The 20,261-nt window shown below is 52.6% G+C and overlaps 2 protein-coding genes across 2 annotated transcripts; one reads left to right on the top strand and one right to left on the bottom strand.

Annotated features, from left to right (window-relative positions):
* The first annotated feature begins 2,290 nt into the window (after positions 1 to 2,290).
* Positions 2,291 to 4,654, top strand: AVP (arginine vasopressin). Its single transcript, XM_023220620.1, has 3 exons — positions 2,291 to 2,659; positions 4,034 to 4,235; positions 4,408 to 4,654. Exons 1-3 carry the CDS (start codon positions 2,540 to 2,542, stop codon positions 4,578 to 4,580), a joined length of 495 nt encoding a protein of 164 aa, XP_023076388.1. The 5' UTR covers positions 2,291 to 2,539; the 3' UTR covers positions 4,581 to 4,654.
* An 11,008-nt stretch (positions 4,655 to 15,662) lies between these two features.
* Positions 15,663 to 16,522, bottom strand: LOC113223565 (oxytocin-neurophysin 1). Its single transcript, XM_026452978.1, has 3 exons — positions 16,403 to 16,522; positions 15,900 to 16,101; positions 15,663 to 15,815 (listed from the first exon to the last, which is right to left on the bottom strand). The coding sequence occupies exons 1-3, from the start codon at positions 16,520 to 16,522 to the stop codon at positions 15,760 to 15,762; spliced, it is 378 nt and encodes a 125-aa protein (XP_026308763.1). The 3' UTR covers positions 15,663 to 15,759.
* Positions 16,523 to 20,261: the final 3,739 nt, after the last annotated feature.

The raw sequence follows: 20,261 nt of genomic DNA, 5'->3' as shown, positions 1-20,261 counted from the left end.
TGTGCCACCACACCTGGCCAATTTTTAAATTATCTGTCGTGATGACGTCTCTCTATGTTGCCCAGTCTGGTCTCTCGAACTCCTGGGCTCAAGTGATCCTTCTGCCTTTGCCTCTCAAAGTGCTGGGATTACAGGCGTGAGCCACCGTGCCCAGCCTTAAAGCTATTTTTCTTTTTTCATTTAAAATGTATTTATAGGCCAGGCGCAGTGGCTCACACCTGTAATCCCAGCACTTTGGGAGGCCAAGGCAGGAGGATCACAAGGTCAGGTTTGAGACCAGCCTGGCCAACATGGCGAAACCCCATCTTTACTAAAAATACAAAAAAAAGTAGCCAGGCGTGGTGGTGGGTGCCTGTAATTCCAGCTACTCGGGAGGCCAAGGCAAGAGAATCGCTTTAACCCAGGAGTCGGAGGTTGCAGTGAGCTGAGATCACGCCACTGCACTCCAGTCTGGGCGACAGAACGGGACTTCGAAAAAAAAAATTATTTATTTATTTATTTAAAATTAGAGGTGGGGCCGAGCACAGTGGCTCATGCCTGTAATCCCAGCACTTTAGGAGACCAAGGCCGGTGGATCACTTGAAGCCAGGAGTTTGAGATCAGACTGGCCAATATGTTGAAACCCCATTTCTACTAAAAATACAAAAATTAACCTGGCGTGGTGACGCATGCCTGTAATCCCAGCTACTTGGGAGACGAAGACAGAATTGCTTGAACCCGGGAGGTGGAGGTTGCACTGAGCTGAGGTTGCGCCACTGCACTCCAGCCTGGGTTGACAGAGTAAGACTCTGTCTCAAAAAAAATAAATAAATTAGAGATGCGGTCTTGCTATGTGTTGCCAAGACTGGTCTCGACCTCCTGTCTGGGTCTCTCAAGTAGCTGGGATTACAGGCATGAGCTGCCATGCCTGGCTCTAAAGCTTTTGTATAATAAATTATTTATTTCAGTCCTCACAATGACCCTAGGAGGTGGGTACCACGATTTTCCTTACTTCACACCGGCAGAAAGTAAGGCACAGACAAGTTCAGTGAGCTGCCCAAGCCATGAAGTTTCAAGCAGCAGAGTCCAGACCCTGAGCCGAGCTACCGGGAGCCAGTGTTGCTGCAACAACAACTGCCCAGTGTTGCCTCTCAAAGGGTCCTTGCAGTCCCTGAGGGGTCATTCCTGAAAAGGCCGATGTCATGGCCTGAGTACAGGCGGCCCCTCCTGGGATGCTGGCCTCCTCCCTGCCCTTGGTGGAGACGGGGCTGCTGTGTCCTCTGGAGCTTCCTCACAGCATCCGGCTGCACCCCGGAGAGGAGGCCAAGAGCCTGTGGCAACTGCAAGAGCTGGGGGCTGCGCACAGCTTGAGAGGCAGGGGGTGCCCGGCCTGAGCCCCAGACCAGCAGGGCACTCTGGTGGCCCAGGGAGAGAGGCCATGTCCTCTTTAGACCTGCCACCTTGGGATTAGGGACAAAAAGTGGCTTTCTCAGGCTGGGTCTGTTTAGCTATGCCTCCTCCTGCACCTTCCCCCAGACCCAGAACCCCCGGCCCCTCTCCCACCCCAGGTCTGAGACGGTACCTGCCCTGATTCCCACATACTAAGGTCCTGGCAGGCGTAGGAATTGGGACAAACAGTTGTCAGGTTCCCTGGGGCTCTCTCCACCTTTGAACCTTACTTGGCGTGGAGTTCTTGTTCCCCATAGTAGCTCCCCTGACTCATGTTTCTACCTGGGAGGGGGTGGTAGGTCATGTGCCAAATGTGTCCCCAAGGCCCCGTTTCAGGGCCTGAGTCCCCATTCCCTGCTCTATGGGGGTGCAGGGGTGTCATGTCTTGCACTTTCCCCAGCAGTCTGCCACCCCTCTACCCCGTAAGAACAAGTCCTTCTCATTCTGTGTCCTTTGACTCCACAACCGACCGCAGCTGCCTTGTTCACAAGGCAGGGATTCCTGTTTCTGGTGCAGCCAGTACAAAGCCCCTGTCCTCGCCACTCTGGGCTTGTGCTGTTCTTGGTCCCTTATCTTGTTGTCACAGGGCTAACCCTCCCCACACACCTGGCTGTCCCTTGCCCCACAGCTCCTAGCACCTGGCTGTCCCCTGCCCCACAGCTCCTAGGCCAGGGCCTGTCCCTGCCCCTAACACCCAGCCCCTCGGTTCCTCTTACCCTCTTCTTGGACCCTAAGCCCTTTCTGGGTAACCAGAAAGCTCAGAGACGGTCTCCAGGTGACCCCCAGTCTGTTCCTCTCCCTGAATCCAGAGCATTTCAGTCACAGTAGAGGCAATTGCTGTCATTCCGCGGCCCATGACAGCCTGGCGGCCCGCACCCCTCCCCCATGATCCCCTGCACAGACAGGCCCACGTGTGTCCCTAGATGCCTGAATCACTGCTGACGGCTGGGGACCTGGCCACCGTGGGCTCCTGGGGAGCCACTGGGGAGGGGGCGGTGGCTGCATCTCGCCTCCAGGGGAACACCTGCGGACATAAATAGGCAGCCAGCAGAGGCAGCAGCACAGAGCCACCAAGCAGCGCTGCATACGGGTTCCACCTGTGTGCACCAGGATGCCCGACACCATGCTGCCCGCCTGCTTCCTCGGCCTACTGGCCTTCTCCTCCGCATGCTACTTCCAGAACTGCCCGAGGGGCGGCAAGAGGGCCATGTCCGACCTGGAGCTGAGACAGGTACTTCCCACCGCAGGCCCTCTCAGGGCTGCCACAGCGGGCAGTGCTCACACCCTGGGTCAGCGGCTAGGAAAGAGGGAAGTCATGGGTGGTGGTGGCCTTTAGGGGAAGTGTGGGGGAGGAAGAGAGAGGCATGGCATGGCTGGGCAGAGGAGCCAATGGGGTGGGCCAGAGGAAACCAGGCTTTGGAGGAGGCTGGGAGAGGCTGAAGGGGCTCCTGGTCACTGTCGCCATCCAGACAGGGATGCAGGGAAGTGAGGGATGCTTCCCCAGTGACTGGGCTTGGGGCTGGATCAGGGAGAACGGGGCATCATGGCCTCCCCTGTGCCCATGGCGTTCTTGCATCTGGACTGGCTGGGGCAGCAGAGGCTCCGTCCTACCTGGCATTGGAGGCTTTCCTCATCCAGCCCCAGCCTCCCAGCCACAGGCGCCCAGGCCCCCACACAGAAGATGGCCTCTGGTCTGAGCGCACTTGAGTGGGGCATCCTGTGGGGAAGTTCTGCTGGGAACCTGGCCTAATTCTCTAGTGCTGGACGTTTCCTCCATTTCCAGCAGAGCTGAAGGAAATCCAATCACGATGTGCATGCAATTCTGTGCAGGCTCAATGATGAGCCGTTGAGCAAATGAGACCACACCAAGCTCAGCTAGAAGTCTAATGCGCTATCCATTGCGCCAGAGAACCGACTGTTGAGCAAATTAGAGTGGCCGAGTGGGCAACCCCCGCAGCCTTCCTTCCTCCTGCTAGGCTCCTTTGGGGTCCTGAGACACCTGGGTGTCCGTGCCCTCCTCTAGAGCTCAGGCCCCTGCCACCCACAGGCGACTGAGCAGGGGGTCAGGGCCCCAGCTGAGGCCGTCAAGCTTGGCAGGAGGCAGGGGCAAGGCAAGACAGGAGACAGGAAATGGGAGGAAGGGGCGGGGTTCTCAATGGGCAGGGCCTCTCTGCATGGTGTGGGGAAGCGGGTGGGCCCTGGCTCAAGCTGCAGCAGTGTGAGGAGGAAGGAGGAAGGGTCTCGAGTGGGGGAAGGTGGGGCAGCTGCAAGAGTGGCGCCCACCAGCGATGGCCCCGAGGCTCGAGGAAGGGCTCCCCATGCTGTAGTCCACCGGAGACCGGTCCCTAGCCGAGGGGGAGGACGCTGAGGGCTATCACTGAGAAGTCATTCAAGAAACCAAGGTGCTGAGCGGATTTGGACGCCTCGCCCGTGACTGCGGTCGAGGCCCAGACGGCGCCCCAGTGCGCCTGCAAGCTGCAGCCCCAGTGTCCCGCCCGCACTCAGAGACCGGGACCCCAGCATCCCCGCCTCGCGGGGTTCGCCTCCAACCCCCCAACTCCCGGCTCCTCCTCCTCCCGCTCACCCCGCCCGTCCGTCCCCGCAGTGCCTCCCCTGCGGCCCCGGGGGCAAAGGTCGTTGCTTCGGGCCGAGCATCTGCTGCGCGGACGAGCTGGGCTGCTTTGTGGGCACAGCCGAGGCGCTGCGCTGCCAGGAGGAGAACTACCTGCCGTCGCCCTGCCAGTCCGGCCAGAAGGCGTGCGGGAGCGGGGGCCGCTGCGCCGCCTTCGGCATATGCTGCAACGACGGTGCGCGGCGGGGACGGGCCTGGGGCTTGGGCGGGCGCCCACCGCTTGGGTGGGGGAGCGCGGACCTGCGGCGGGGTGGGGGCGGAGTCAGGCACGGCAGGGAGGGCGTGGGTCTCCGCATCCCGAGCTGCGCCCACCCCAGGGCGCCCGCGCTCACAGGTCCTTCCCGCAGAGAGCTGCACGACGGAGCCCGACTGCCGCGAGGGCTTTCACCGCCGCGCCCGCGCCAGCGACCGGAGCAACGCCACGCAGCTAGACGGGCCGGCCGGGGCCTTGCTGCTGCGGCTGGTGCAGCTGGCCGGGGCGCCCGAGCCCTTCGAGCCCGCCCCGCCCGGCGTCTACTGAGCCCCCCGCCCGCCCTACCGGCGCGCTGTCTGCGCCCGCCCCTACAGCACGGACAATAAACCTCTGAAAATGCACGGCCTCGCGTCTGTCTCAGTCTCTGGCGGGAAGAGGGAAGGGGAGCGAGGTGGGAGCGGGGATCCCCGCCACCATGCCGCCCGGCCAGTCCCCGGACCTGAGGTCGTGGACAGATCCACCCCAGAGAAGCAACAGGTCCCGTAGAGGAAGCGATCTGGGACCCGCAGAGGTGTCGCTAGCCCGAGGGACAGGGCGGATTGGGAGGCAGGGGAGGGGGAGACCAGAGGCCGAGAGTGGCCTTGGAGGGGGGGGGTTGGGTATCCTCCAGCAGAGGGAAAGAAGTGAAGGCAGAGAGGGGAAAGGCCTGGAGGACAAGACAGCAAGAGACCCAGAGACAGAGATAGCAGAATGATGGAGAGAGATGCAGAGACATTGACAGTGACGGAGAGAAGAGTGAGGGAGGCAGAGGAGACGGGCCAAGGGATGACCATTCTGTCCCCATTTTCATCCCAGGAGACAAACCACTCAGGGACCCACCCAGGTCCCGGGATTCCCAGTGCAATGTCTGTTTCACCCAAGGCAGTGCTCGTGTGTGTGGTGGCGGCGGGAACATCACCCCAGACCCAGCGGAGACAGCGCCACCTGCTGTCCGTCCAGTGCACCCACCATTAGGGCCCCTCAGAGTGGGGGACCCCTACAGATAAAGTCCCACACAACCTCAAGCTCACTTGGACAGAAACACAGACAAGAAAATAACTGCTGGGAACATGTCCGCGACGCTTGACCACAACCATAGAGACCCTGAGCCCCACATTCAGAGCCACAGACACACCCAAAGAAACAGATACAGCCGACAGGAGGATGGGCAGGAGCATGTACACACAGGCTCACGCATGCAGGAGCGCACTCACATTAGCTCCCGGACATGAAGACCTTCTGCCCTTTGACACGAGCCCCTTTGGCAAAAAGACGTCCAGCAGCTCTGGGCATCTTCCTCTACATCTCTTGGGTTCTCTCCTCCCTTCTTGAACCGGAGGACTTTCTGGTCCCATCTGCCCTTTCTCTCCTTTGTCTCTTACCCTGCTCTCGCCTCCCCGTTCTCCCAGCTCCCGGGCCCCTTCTTGCCTCTCTCCTTGGCCCCTCCACACCCCCCTTCTGTCCCCTCACCCCCTCCGACACCTCCCATCCTTCTCTCTCTTGGCCTCCTCTGTTCTCTGCATCCTCTCCTTGGGCTTCCTTTCTCCAGGTCTTGGAGCCACAAGAGGCTGCATCTCCTTCGGGATCCTCTGCAAACTCTGAGGCCAGGAGGGAGTGCAGGAGGAGGGAAGTCCGCCTGGGCCGTGACCCCAACGCCCAGGCTTAGGGCCAAGCCTGGTGACTCAAGCAGCCCAGCCTCAGCAGCCCTGGGCAGAGTCCAGGCACATGCCAAGGTCAGGCTCTCTTCCACACTCCCAGGGCTCCCTTTGGCTCTCACCCCTGACCTGGTTCTGGGTTCCTCTGCCAGGCAGTGCATGGTATGACTGGGTCTAGCCAGCAGGGGCAGGGACTATGCAGACTTGGGTCACTGCCGCGACCTCCTGCTCCTGTTTCATGTGGTACACTCAGGGCCAGCCTCCATCTGGAGCAGGACCAAACCTAATAGGAATTTATTAACTCTTCCAACTGGGAAGTGGGAAGAGGCAGGTGGCTTGGCTGCACCGAGTCCAGTCCAAAGTACTAGTGTCTGGACTTGGGGACAGTCTCAGAATGAGGTCCAGGAACTTCCTCTTCCCAAATACATACAGATTCAGAGACTCCTTTCCCTCCGCTTGTCTTCAAAACAATCAGGCTACTACTTCTGGGAAGGGGCGAGGAAGGTCTGCCCACCCACAATTTGCCCAAATGTCCACATCCCTGAACAGACTTCCACTCTTTCTCCCTCTCCTTGAGTCCCCTGACCCAGCTACAGAGCCATTTAGCAGGGAGAGGTCGGCCCTTGTCTGCTCATTCTCTACGGGGCAAACGGGCTGCGGCAAACCCGCGACAAGGGTCAAAGCAGTGTTCAAGCCTCCACATCTGCTCTTTCATAAAAATGGTAACATTGGCAGTGTCTCTTTTTCTTTTTCTTTTTAAAAAATTATTATTATTATTATTATTATTATTATTATTATTTTTGGGACAAAGTCTTGCTCTGTTGCCCAGGCTCGAGTGCAGTGGTGTGATCTTGGTTCACTGCAAGCTCTGCCTCCCGGGTTCACACCATTCTCCTGCCTCAGCCTCCCGAGTAGCTGGGACTATAGGTGCCCGCCACCACACCTGGCTAATTTTTTTGTATTTTTGGTAGAGACGGGGTTTCACCATGTTAGCCAGGATGGTCTCGATCTCCTGACCTCGTGATCTGCCTGCCTCGGCCTCCCAAAGTGCTGGGATTACAGGCTTGCGCCACCTTGCCCAGCCTATTTTTATTTTTATTTATTTATTTTTCAGCATCTACATTAAGGACACAGCAGTGTCTCTTGTTAAAGAACTTCTTGGCCGGGCGCGGTGGCTCAAGCCTGTAATCCCAGCACTTTGGGAGGCCGAGACGGGTGGATCACGAGGTCAGGAGATCGAGACCATCCTGGCTAACACGGTGAAACCCTGTCTCTACTAAAAAATACAAAAAAACTAGCAGGGCGAGATGGCGGGCGCCTGTAGTCCCAGCTACTCGGGAGGCTGAGGCAGGAGAATGGCGTAAACCTGGGAGGCGGAGCTTGCAGTGAGCTGAGATCCGGCCACTGCACTCCAGCCTAGGCGACAGAGCCAGACTCCGTCTCAAAACAAAAACAAAAACAAACAAACAAACAAAAAAGAACTTCTTGGCCAGGTGTGGTGGTTCATGCCTGTAATTCCAGCACTTTGGGAGGCCCAGGCAGGTAGATGGCCTGAGGTCAGGAGTTTGAAACCCCATCTCTACTGAAAATACAAAAATTAGCCGAGCATGGTGGCGCGCACCTGTAGTCCCAGCTACTCAGGAGGCTGAGACAGGAGAATTGCTTGAACCCAAGAGGTAGAGGTTGCAGTGAGCTGAGATAGTGCCATATATATGTGAGTCTATTTCTGGACTCTCTAATCTGTTCCACTGATTTTTTTTTTTTTTTGACAGAGTCTCACTGTCACACAGTCTGGAGTGTAGTGGCGTGATCTCAACAGCCATGTTGTCCAGGCTGGTTTCGAACTCCTGATCTCAAGTGATCTGCCTGCCTCGGCCTCCCAAAGTGCTGGGATTATAGGTGTGAGCCACTGCACCCGGCCTAGATCTATCCTTTCTATAATATTACGCTGTTTTGAATATGATAACTTTATTAGGTTGTGTGGCTTTTCCAACTTTGTTCTTTTTCAAAATTGTTTTGACTGTTCTAGTTCCTTTGCCATGCTGTATAAGTTTTAGAATCAACTTAATGATTTCTACAAAAATATCCTATTGGGAGTTTAATTAGAATTGTATTGGATCTTTCAATCAATTTGGGGAGAACTGACATCTTTACCCTGATGAGTCTTCCAAATCAATAAACAAAATATATCTCTCCAGTTATTCAGGTCTTCTATTTTTCCATCAGCGTTTTATAGTTCACCGTATAGAATTTGTATATATTAGGTAAGATATCTTTCCAAAAGATTTCGTATTTTTCACACTATTTTAAATAGTGCTGTATTTTAAAATGTAATTTCCAAGTAATTATTGTTAGTATATAGAATTATGAAGTATTAATGTTAACTTTATATCCTGTGATCTTGCTAAATGTACTTATTAGATATAATAACTTTTTTGAAGATTCTTTGGGATTTTCTACATAGACAGTAATTTCTTTCTTTTTTTTCGCTGAGGATTTTTGCAACTTCTTTCCATGCCTCCCCAGTCAGTGTGACAGCCATGCTCTGCTCAGACTTCATCTTGTTGCATCGTGGTCAGGACATTGTTCCCAGCAGAATCCTGGGGTAATCATGGGGTTCACCTACTGAATTTCCTTCTGTCTATCATGCCTGAAATAGTTGCTATATATATTTTATCCAGTTTTGCAACTGCTTATGGTGGAGGGGCTAGTCAGTTACCAGTTACTTTGTGGACAGAAGCAAAAGTCCTACCTTAATATTAAAGAGAAATAATTGACCCTTCTGCTTTCATCTTGCTTGGGTCGTAGACAAAATGCTCAAAGAACAAGTAATAGTTTTGTGACATGAGGACAAAAGGTATATACTAAGGCTGACACCGCAGGAAGGCAGAATGGGTTGGGTTGTGAAGGCACTGTGGAATGGTTATACTACTAGTCCTAAAATGCAACTAGCCCGCGAGTTGCATGAACAAACTGTTAATTCAAGGTGCTATCTGCTGGGTTTTCTGTTACTCACTATAGGTGGGTACAAAAGTAATGGCAAAAACCTATTAGGTTGCACCAATCTAATAATAAATTCAGTCCTAACTGATATAAAATTATAGCACAGAAAAAAGTTATATAACAATCTAATTTATGACTTAGATTCAAACATCAATATTAGTAAGTCAACTGCAGAAGACTAAATAGAAGAGTACATCATGAGCAAATAGGATTTCTTAATGAATGGAAAGATAGCTCAACAATGGGAAATTTATTCATATAATTCTCAAAAGAAGATAAACACTGTCATTGCTAGGAGTTCGAAGAGTATCCAGTTACCTAATACTCTGGCTGAGAATGCTAGCTGTTCATCAGAACCTCTTCTCCCTCCATATCGTATATCTATTGCCACAATTATGCTGGGTAACAAACTGCTCCCAAAATGAGGTGGCTTAAACACACCAATTATTATTTCCCATCACCCCATGGGTTGTCTGAATGGTTCTGGGGGAGCTGGCTGGATTTGGCTGATCTTGACTGAACTTAGTCATACATCTGTTAGCAGCTGGTAGCTCAGCTGTGGAGTGTCTCTGTTCCACGTGGTCTCTCATCCTCCAGTAGAGTAGCTAGCCTGAGCCTGTTCTTGTGATGAGACAGAGGAGCAAAAGAACAAACAAGGTGTACAAGACTTCTTGGGGTCTAGGCTCAGCTTAGATCTGCCATTCCTTACTTCTGCCATATTCCATTGGCGACAACGAATTGTTTATGACAAACCACCATGGAGACATTTCAATGTAGGTGGATGAGAACGGATTCAAGGAGTAGAGAAATAGACTTCTCTTGATGGGAGAAATTACAAAGTCATATTGCGGATGCAGCTATAGGGAGAGGTAGAGAATTGGGGCAATTTTTTTGCTATTTACCACAACTTCTTTCATCGTAATGAAATTGTTGCTGGGAGTGGTGGCTCACACATGTAATCCCAGCACTTTGGGAGGCCGAGGTGGGCGGATCACCTGAGGTCAGGAATTCAAGAATAGCCTGGCCAACGTGGTGAAATCCCGTCTCTACTAAAAATACAAAAAAATTAGCCGGGTGTGGTGTCATGTGCCTGTAGTCCCAGCTATTCGGGAGGCTGAGACACCAGAATCACTTGAACCCCAGAGGTGGAGGTTGCGGTGAGCCAAGATTGAGCCACTGCACTCCAGCCTGGGTGACAGACGAGACTCCATCTCAGAAAAAAAAGAAAAGAAAAGAAATCGTAGCTATATTTCTCTGCCTCCATTGCAGTAAGGTAGGCCACATGACCATGTTTTTGTCAATAAAACCTGAGTAAAAGGAAAAGTGGCACTTGAAATCTTTTTTTTTTTTTTTTTTTTTGAGATGGAGTCTCGCTCTGTGGCCCAGGCTGGAGTGCAGTGGCCGGATCTCAGCTCACTGCAAGCTCCGCCTCCCGGGTTTACGTCATTCTCCTGCCTCAGCCTCCCGAGTAGCTGGGACTACAGGCGCCCGCCACCTTGCCCGGCTAATTTTTTGTATTTTTTAGTAGAGATGGGGGTTTCACCGTGTTAGCCCGGATGGTCTTGATCTCCCGACCTGGTGATCCGCCCGTCTCGGCCTTCCAAAGTGCTGGGATTACAGGCTTGAGCCACCGCGCCTGGTCAAAATCTTTTTTTTTTTTTTTCCCTTTGAGACAGAGTCTCACTCTTGTCGCCCAGGCTGCAGTGTAATGGCACTATCTAGGCTCACTGCGACCTCCCCCTCTGGGGTTTCAGTGATTCTCCTGCCTCAGCCTCCCAAGTAGCTGGGATTACAGGTGTGAGCCACTGTGCCCGGCTGGCACTTGAAATCTTAAGACGGTGGGTGCACCTCTTATCTTCCACACTCTTTCCCTTTCCACCAGGTGGCATCCACAGCCCTCCAGCCTGAAGCATGCAGGCAGTGACAAGGCCTAGGGGATGACATAACTATATGATAGAAGAAAACTGGGTCCTAAATGGCAGGGTGGAACAGAACCAGGAATGTTCGTGTCAGACTGATAGAAAAGAGAGGGAAATAAACATCTATGTTCCTTAAGCCCACAATGTCTCTTTACCATTTGAGTGTTTTTATTACAACAGCCTAACCTTAACTTAACTAACTATAACCCTCAAATTCTGAAACAATTGAAAAATAAAACAAAAGAACATGGCTTATGGAGGCCAGAATACTACCTTTATTATTATTATTTTAGAGATGGGGTCTTCTTCTGTTGCCCAGACTGAAATGTAGTGGCATGATCTTGGCTTACTGCAATCTCCGCCTCCTGGGTTCAAGCAATTCAAGCAATAATCCTCCTGAGTAGCTGCAACTACAGGTGCACACCACCACGCCTGGCTAATTTTTGTATTTTTTTGTAGAGACAGGGTTTTGCCATGATGACCAGGCTGGTCTTGAACTCCTGACCTTATGTGATCCAGCCCCCTCAGCCTCCCAAAGTGCTGGGATTATAGGCATGAGCCACTGCACCCAGCCAGCCCTCTGTGTTTTAAGGCTGCAAAAGAAAATACTGCAGGCTTTGGATCCCAGGGAAAGAATGGCCCAGTGGGTGGGTGCCTGAGGGGGTAAAGGGACCCTGAAGTCTCTCCCAAGGTGGGGAAAGCTGGGCTGACACCCCTCTGCTCTGTGTCAGAGCCACTGGGGTGGGAGGGAATGTGAGGCACTCAGAGGAAGGAGTGGGGTCCCAGTGGGAGGCCCAGGCATCCTGCGAGTGTGGCAGGTGGACAGGCAGCTTGGAAAGCACAAATCCACAGGCTCATGCCCATGCGATTGGAGGTGGGGTGTTCTGTGGGCAGATGCTCCCCTCTCTCTCTGGGTGGTTTCTGAGGGGCCAAAGAACTTTGACCACTTTCCTCAAATACCCCTTTCTTGTTTTTTTTTTTTTGTTGTTGTTGTTGAGGCGGAGTCTTGCTCTGTCGCCCGGACTGGAGTGCAGTGGCCGGATCTCAGCTCACTGCAAGCTCCGCCTCCCGGGTGCACGCCATTCTCCTGCCTCAGCCTCCCGAGTAGCTGAGACTACAGGCGCCCGCCACCTCGCCCGGCTAGTTTTTGTGTTTTTAGTAGAGACGGGGTTTCACCGTGTTAGCCAGGATGGTCTCGATCTCCTGACTTCGTGATCCGCCCATCTCGGCCTCCCAAAGTGCTGGGATTACAGGCTTGAGCCACCGCACCCGGCCTCAAATACCCCTTTCTGTGTATCAAACTGTTCTGAACAATTTGAAAAGAAGTCCATGTTCTCCACTTTGAGTCAATCTCTTGCTCCCTTGCACGACAAATTCCCCCTCCTCCTCACCCCAAGATGTGAGGTCAGAAGAGGGGCATCCCCTCACCGCCCCAGCAAAAACCATTCCACTGTGCCATAGGCCACTGGGGCTTTCAAAAGCCTCACTGCAGCTGGGTGAGGTGGCTCACGCCTATAATCCTAGCACTTTGGGAGGCCAAGGTGGGTGGATCACCCACTCTGGTCAGGAGTTCGAGACCAGCCTGACCAACACCGTGAAACCCCGTCTTTACTAAAAATACAAAAAAATTAGCCGGTTGTGTTGGGGGGCACCTGTAATCTCAGCTACTTGGGAGGCTGAGGCAGGAGAATTGCTTGAACCTAGGAGGCAGAGATTGCAGTGAGCTGAGATTGCACCATTACACTCCAGCATGGACGACGGAATGAGACTCCGTCTCAAACAAACAAACAAAATCTAATACTATGTAAATGCCATGTCAATTGTTGTTATACTGTATTGTTGAGGCAATGATGACACGACAAAAATGTCTAGACATGCTCAGTAGACAATTTTTTTCATAAATATACAATCCCAGATTGGTTGGTTCCACTGGTGTACATCTCACAGAAAGGACCAACTGTTTAATTACAAACAAAAGTGAACCAATCCCATGTATACAGTTTCATGCATTTTCATAAACTGAGCACACCTGTTTCACCAGCTCCCAGGCCAAGAAACAGAATCTGAGCAGCAACCAGGAAGCCCCTGATACTGTTTCCAGCCACTGCCCACCCAAACCTCGAGGCCCATATATCTTTTTGGCCTGTTTTGTACCACCTGTGAAGGAAATCTTATAGTGCTCTTCAGTATATGTTTTCAGTCTTGCACCTGTGGGTTCATTCTCCCTGCCCCGCCCTGGTTGCTCCTGAGTGTGGGAAAGCCCCAGGAATGGTCTGTTCCTGTTTTCTTTGGAGTGAGAGAGTGGGCGTGGGCCTTCTGAAGTGCACTGCCCGGTGACATGGGCAGGTGGTTGGGGGCGTGTTCTGGGGACTAGGCTTTTATCTGATTCCCAGTGTCTAGATGCAGGGATAAATGTGGGAAAGGAAAATTAATAAATTTCAAATCACAAGACCCCAGAATCACTAAGTCAAAGGGAAAAGTCAAACTGGGAACTGAGTCAGGCAAAGCTGCTTCCTATTTTATTCCTAAATAAGAAACTACAAAGGGCTACATACTTCCTTCACAATTTACCCACAGGGAAATTGCTTGTGAGCCTCATCTCACCCTGGCAATGTAAATTGATAGCTTATCTTCACAGGTGCAGGACAAAGGCCAGAACTCTTAAGTCATCCCTCTGCTCACCTGACACAAATGCATACCTGATTTCTCCTTCTGCCGTATTGTTTATGTAAAAATGCAGATTCACTGAGCCAGACTAAGGCATGAGTGACTATTTCTCTACCCCACTCTTACATGTAAATTATGTATTCAGTGAAAGACTGAACAAAGATTCAAAAGAAGGCAACCTTTTGTCTCTTATCTCCCTAAGACCTGGGAGCCCCACAACCCCCCTTCGAGTTGTCCTGCCTTTCCAGAGCAAATCGATGTTCATCTCGCATGTATTAATCAATGTCTCATGTCTCCCTAAAATGTATAAAACCAGGCCGGGCGCGGTGGCTCATGCCTGTAATCTCAGCACTTTAGGAGGCCGAAGCGGGTGGATCATGAGGTCAGGAGTTTGACACCAGCCTGACCAACATGATGAAACCCCGTCTCTACTAAAAATACCAAAATTAGCTGGATGTGGTGGTGCACACCTGTAATCCCAGCTACTCAGAAGGCTAAGGCAGAAGAATTGCTTGAACCCAGGAGACGGAGTTTGCAGTAAGCCGAGACCATGCTATTGCACTGTAGCCTGGGCGATAGAGCCACAGAGCAAGACTCCATCTCAAAAAAACAAAACAAAACAAAAACCAGAACAACAACAAAAACATCCGGCTGTACCCTGACTGCCTTGGATACATGTCCTCAGGGAACCTCCTGAGGTGTGTTAGGTGTGTTCTTAATCAGCTTTCTTCTTTTTTTTTAAATGGAGTTTCGCTCTTTTGCCCAGTCTGGATCTCAGTTCACTACAACCTCTGCCCCCGCGGGTTCAAACGATTTTCCTGCCTCAGCCTCCCAAGTAGTTGGGATTATAGGTGCCTGCCACCACCCCTGGCTAATTTTTGTATTTTCAGTACAGTAGGGGTTTCGCCATGTTGGCCAGGCTGATCTCGAACTCCTGACCTAAGGTCATCAAGCTGCCTAGGCCTCCCAAAGTGCTAAGATTACAGACACGAGCCACTGTGCCTGGCCCTTAATCAGCTTTCTAAAATGATTGAAACTTTGGCTGGGCAAGGTGGCTCACACCTATCAACCCAGCACTTTGGGAGGCCGAGGTGGGTGGATCACCTGACGTCAGGAGTTTGAGACCAGCCTGGCCTACGTGGTGAAACCCCATCTCTACTAAAAACACAAAAATTAGCAGCACGTGGTGGTGGGCGCCTGTAGTCCTAGCCACTCAGGAGGCTGAGGCAGGAGAATCGCTTGCACCTGGGAGGCAGAGGTTGCAGTGAGGCGAGATTGCACCATTCTACTCCAGCCTGGGCAACAAGAGCGAAACGCCGTCTCACAAAAAGGAAAAAAAAAGGTAAGTTGATTGAGACCTGTCTCAGATACTTTTGCTTCACTGATAGGAGATAGAGGTCAAGAGATTTTCTTTGTTCATGTCATTTCTGTGGCCCTGGACTCTCAAGATCCCCTGTCCGCTTGTGGGGTCCCCAGCCCTGACATGTTTTATGGCACAGGCAGGAGTAGGGCTGCCAGGTCAGACCCAGCCCTGGGGACACCAGGGAGAGTCATGCAGGCATTCAAGCCCAGTCCCCGCAGCTTGGGCTCCTCTTCTGAGCATGCCAGTGGCCTCCTGGGGTCAGCTCCTAGGAAACATGGTGGCCCTTCAGCTGCTCCCCAGGACCCCCTCTCCCCAGGCCCGCTCTGCTCCCTCAACTTCTAAGTATGGCTCAAGCCTCCTTTCAGGGGTCAGGAAGCCATTCAGTGTGCACTGACTACTTCCTGTGGTCATCCCGCTCAGACCCTTGTCTGTATTTGCTCCCTCATCATCGTCTTTTTCGATTTTGAAAGATCCCCTGAAGTGCAGCCGGCTGTAGGCCTCAGCCCAGGCTGGGAGCGGGAAGCTGGGGCTGTTTCCAAGTCCTCAGAGCCTTTGTGCCCCTCCCTCTTCCAGCCCCTCCAGGATGGTGGCAGCCAGAACAACACCCGCTCTGTCCCCTCGGGCAGCCAGGACACGTCTTCCTTGGCCAGCTCTGAATTCCTGCTCTGAATGCAACAAGCCACAGGTACAACGGGCGCGATCTTACAGTCACGCAATGCCCCCTCCCCGTCCCATTTCTGGCACTTAGACACGAGTCAAGTTGGAGGAGAAAAATCTGCTTTATTTTATTTTCACCATTTCTGGGGTGGCTATGCGGGAAGCGAGTGGCACGCTTCGAAGGTGCTTGGAGCCATCAGGTTTCAGTGCTGGGAGAAGGTAGCTTCCATATCGCAGGCAGGGTCGGCGTGGCAGCCGTCTGGAGGGAGAGGTGGGTTCAGGAGAGCCCCGGCCGCGTCCCCGCCCGCCTCCCCCCGGCCCCAGCGCGCCTCGCCCTGCTCACCCGGGCTGCAGCAGAGGCCGAAGACTGCGCAGCGGCCCCCGCTCCCGCACGCCTTCTGGCCGGACTGGCAGGGCGACGGCAGGTAGTTCTCCTCCTGGCAGCGCAGCGCCTCGGCCGTGCCCACGAAGCAGCCCAGCTCTTCCGCGCAGCAGATATTGGGCCCGAAGCAACGGCCTTTGCCCCCGGGGCCGCAGGGGAGGCACTGCGGGGACGAGCGGGGTGAGCGGGAGGAGCAGGAGCCAGGGTGGTGGTAGGGACTCGGAGGACCCTGCGAGGCCGGGCGGGGTGCGCGGTGCGAGGATGCTGGGGTCCGGGGCTCGGAGTTCGGGCGGGACAGCGGGGCTGCAGGCGCGCTGGGTCGCCGTCTGGGCCTCGAGCGCGGTCAAGGGCGGAGCGTCAACTCAGCTCCTGGGGTTCCCAGGCGAGGCCTGAGCGGGGCGCGCCCCTGTGGCAGCGGGTCCCTCCCGCCCCGGAGCGCCGCCGTACCGGGGCTGGGGACTTACTTTGCGCACGTCGAGGTCGGGCGCGGCCCTCTTGCCTCCCAAGGGGCAGTTCTGGATGTAGCAGGCGGAGGTCAGCGCCAGAAGGCCGAGGAGACAGCAGGCGAGGCTGGGGCCGGCCATGGTGCGGGTGCGCTGGGTCCAGGGTCGGTGACTGGTGGCGGGCTCTCTGGCCTGGCCTTTTTATGCTTGGGCATTGCGTCGGTGGAGCTCTGTTTAAGAGGTTGGTAGTATGACTCGTCACAGAGGGCCGCCGTGGGTCAGGCTGAGTGTGTACGGGCTTGCCTCTTCATTAGCAGGGCCTGGGCCCAGGTCAAGGTCACCGCGATGGCTAATGGTCTGGGCACAGAAGGTGAGGTGCCTTGCGGAAGGGAGCAGGCCGGGGTGGCCTGGGCCACTAGGGTGGGACAGGGAGAATTTGGGGTGGGGTGTAGCCCAGCCGAGGACTTCATCCAGCCTCCCAGTACCTCGAGGAGGGGGTCTGGGGCAGGGAAGGTGGACACTGGGAGCCCTCCAGGTTGGAGGAGGCTCTGGCAGGGTCTACCCACCCTCTTGGCCCACCACGTATGTGGATCCTTGTCCCTTCTTTTAGGAACATTTCCTCTTCCTAAACCCAAATTTCCAGAAAACCTCTTCACCCTCACCACACAGCAACACCCACTTCCCTGCACCGGGAAGTTAGATAGGAAGAGATCACATCTGTGTCTAATCTGTAACAGATACTCCACCTTTCCTTTCACTATAAAGTAGGTAACAAACCACAGCAGAATTAGCAATACCTGTAGCTTTGTCACAAATCGAAATAACAGATAACTTCCTATCACAGCTGTCACAAATGCGTCTATATACTGTTTAGATTCATTGTATCTTCAAAATTATCAGTTATTGGACCACCAGATCTTGCTATCTAAAGGTTAATAAAGAAGCACATTTATGACACCACCAAAATGTGTTTTGGCTGGGCACCATAACTAATGCCTGCAATCCCAATACTTTGGGAGCCTGAGGTGGGCAGATTGCTTGAGCCCAGAAGTTCAAGACCAGCCTAGGCAACATAGTGAGAACCCCCAGCTCTACAAAAAGTACAAAAATTAGCTGGGTGTGGTGGTGAGCTCCTATAGTCGCAGCTACTTGGGAGGCTGAGGCAGGAGTACCACCTAAACCTGGGAATTCAAGACTGCAGTGAGTATGATTGTACCACTGCACTCCAGCCAGAGTGACAGAGCGAGAGCAAGACCCTGTCTTTAAAAAAAAAAAAAAAAAGTTTTAACATTTTGATATCTGAATATAAATATATATATGTATTTTTTCTTGAGATGGAGTCTTGCTCTGTCGCCCAGGCTGAAGTGCAATGGTGGGCGCCATCTTGGCTCACTGCAACCTCCGCCTCCTGGTTTCAAGTGATTCTCCTGCCTCAGCCTCCCAAGTTGCTGGGATTACAGACATACACCACCATGCCTGTCTAATTTGTGTATTTTTAGTAGAGAAAGGGGTTTCACCATGTTGACCAGGCTGGTCTCGAACTCCTGACCTCAGGTGATCTGCCCACCTTGGCCTCCCAAAGTGCTAGGATTACAGGCGTGAGCTGCCGCACCTGGTCCTATAATTTTTTTTTTTTTTTTTTTTTTTTTGTGATTACATTTCTTTCGTTTTCTACATCAAAATTTTTTTGGCCGGGCGTGGTAGTTGACCAACCTGGCCAACATGGTGAAACCCCATCTCTACTAAAAATACAAAAATACAAAAATTAGCCAGGTGTGAGGCAGGCACCTGTAATCCCAGCCATTCAGGAGGCTGAGGCGGGAGAATCACTTGAACCCAGGAGGCAGAGGTTGCAGTGAACCAAGATCATGCCACTGCACTCCAGCTTAGGCGATAGAGCGAGACTCCGTCTCAAAAAGAAAAAAAAAATTTTTTTGTATTTTTAATATATCTCAAAAGGAAAATAATTAAAAGAAAAGATGGATTACCCCAGTGGGAGAGGTATTGCTAGATATCATGAATAAGGAAGGAAAGGCACTGCTCAACTCTCCCTTTGTGAAAGCACCTGCCACCCAGCTGCTGGGAGTGCGGTCTGCAGGTGGCCCTCAGGGGTAGCTCCTCTAGGGCCTGCTTCAGCTGCAGGGAGCCGCCTGGCCCAGGGTCACACCCTTCCCAGGTGGCCCACATGCAATGACTGGTCCATTTTGGCCCAAATGCAGGATAACTCTGAAGGAGCATTTTGGCTCCAGAGCTCCCTATGGGGTCAGCTGAGGTCTGCATAGCAGTTCTCCCTCTGCCCACTCCTATTTTTGTCCCCTCCCTCCCAAAGGTGTGGGTCCCCAGGGCCTTCTGTAATAAGAACCCTCTTTGTGAAACCACCTCCGTCTGTTCCCTAGGGAACCCAGCCTAGGGAGGCAGAATGGAAGAAATGAGAAACACTGTGAGAGACCAGCCTCAGTGGTGGGCCAGTCCCCGACCCCTGGGAGAGGAGAATGGGACAGTTCCAGACTCTTCTGCCCTCTTGTGGAGGAAGGTGAAGAGACTGATAAGGCCAAGCAGGTCACAGCCCATCTGACCCTAGTCACTGGCATGAGTCACTGGCATGAGCTGTCTGGCACCCAGGAGCTGGTCAGGCTGACCCGCATTACAAATCAGCAGCCAGTCCTCTCTCACCCAGATTAACTTATTGGCATTCCAGGCCTAGAAGGCCAAGGGCCTGACCCAGCCATGGTCCAGAGAGGCCTCCCACCTGCTCTGTGGGCACGATGACCTCACTTAAGCTAACACATGTGCATAAATTACTGTAGTATTATGTCCCAAATGGACCACATCCTGTTCAACAACTCCTCTTCTGAAGATGCTCTGGGTCCCATTACAAATGCCTGGAAACAGCAGCAACAAAACACAAAAACCTCTGCCCTGTGAAGAAGAGAAAATAAGCCATGCAGATGTCTGAGGGGACATTAGCTTTCTATTGCTGCATAACAAATTACCACAGGCCAGGCACAGTGGCTTATGCCTGTAATCCCAGCACTTTGGGAGGCTGAAGTGGGAGGATCACTTAAGCCCAGGAATTAGAGACCAGCCTGGGCAACATAGGGAGACCCAGACTCTATAAAATGTTTTAAAAAAATTATCTGGGTTTGTTGGCATGCACCTGCAGTCCCAGCTACTTGGGAGGCTGAGACAGGGGGATCACTTGAGCCCAGGAGTTCAAGACTACAGTAAACTAGGATGGTACCACTGCACTCCAGCCTGGGCGACAGAGGTTGATTCTGTCTCAAAACAAAAACAAAACCAAAAAAGCTACCACAAGTTTGGCAGCTTAAAACAACATTTGCTTATTACATTGGGCCAGGCATGGCTTAGCTGGGTCTTCTACTCTGGGGCTGCGATCAGGGTGTCAGCCAGGCTGCATTCCTTTCCGGAGCCCAGGTAATTGTTAGCAGAATTCATTTCCTTGCAGCTGTCAAACTCGTGGTGACCTGCTTCTTCAAGGTCAGGAACAGAGACAGTCTCTGTTTCTTCAAGTCTAAGCATACAGGGAGTCCTTTTCTAAGGGGCACCTGACCTGATTAGGTCAGACCCACCTGGATCAAATTGATAAGGTGTCTTCATTACATCTGCAAAATCCCCTCACCTTTGCCATATAACGTAGTATAGTCATGGTTGTCACTTTTGTCATATTTTTCTAATGTTTAGAAGAAAGTTGGTTGGGCACAGTGGCTCACGCCTGTTTTTTTTTTTTTTTATTTTTTAATTTATTTTATTTTATTTTATTTTTTTATTATACTTTAAGTTCTAGGGTACATGTGCATAATGTGCAGGTTTGTTACATATGTATACTTGTGCCATGTTGGTGTGCTGCACCCATCAACTC

This window comes from Piliocolobus tephrosceles, chromosome 20, assembly GCF_002776525.5.
Source record: "Piliocolobus tephrosceles isolate RC106 chromosome 20, ASM277652v3, whole genome shotgun sequence".
NCBI lineage: Eukaryota > Metazoa > Chordata > Mammalia > Primates > Cercopithecidae > Piliocolobus > Piliocolobus tephrosceles.
The sequence above is the reverse complement of the archived record's forward strand: the minus strand, read 5'-3'. Positions and strand labels throughout refer to the sequence as shown.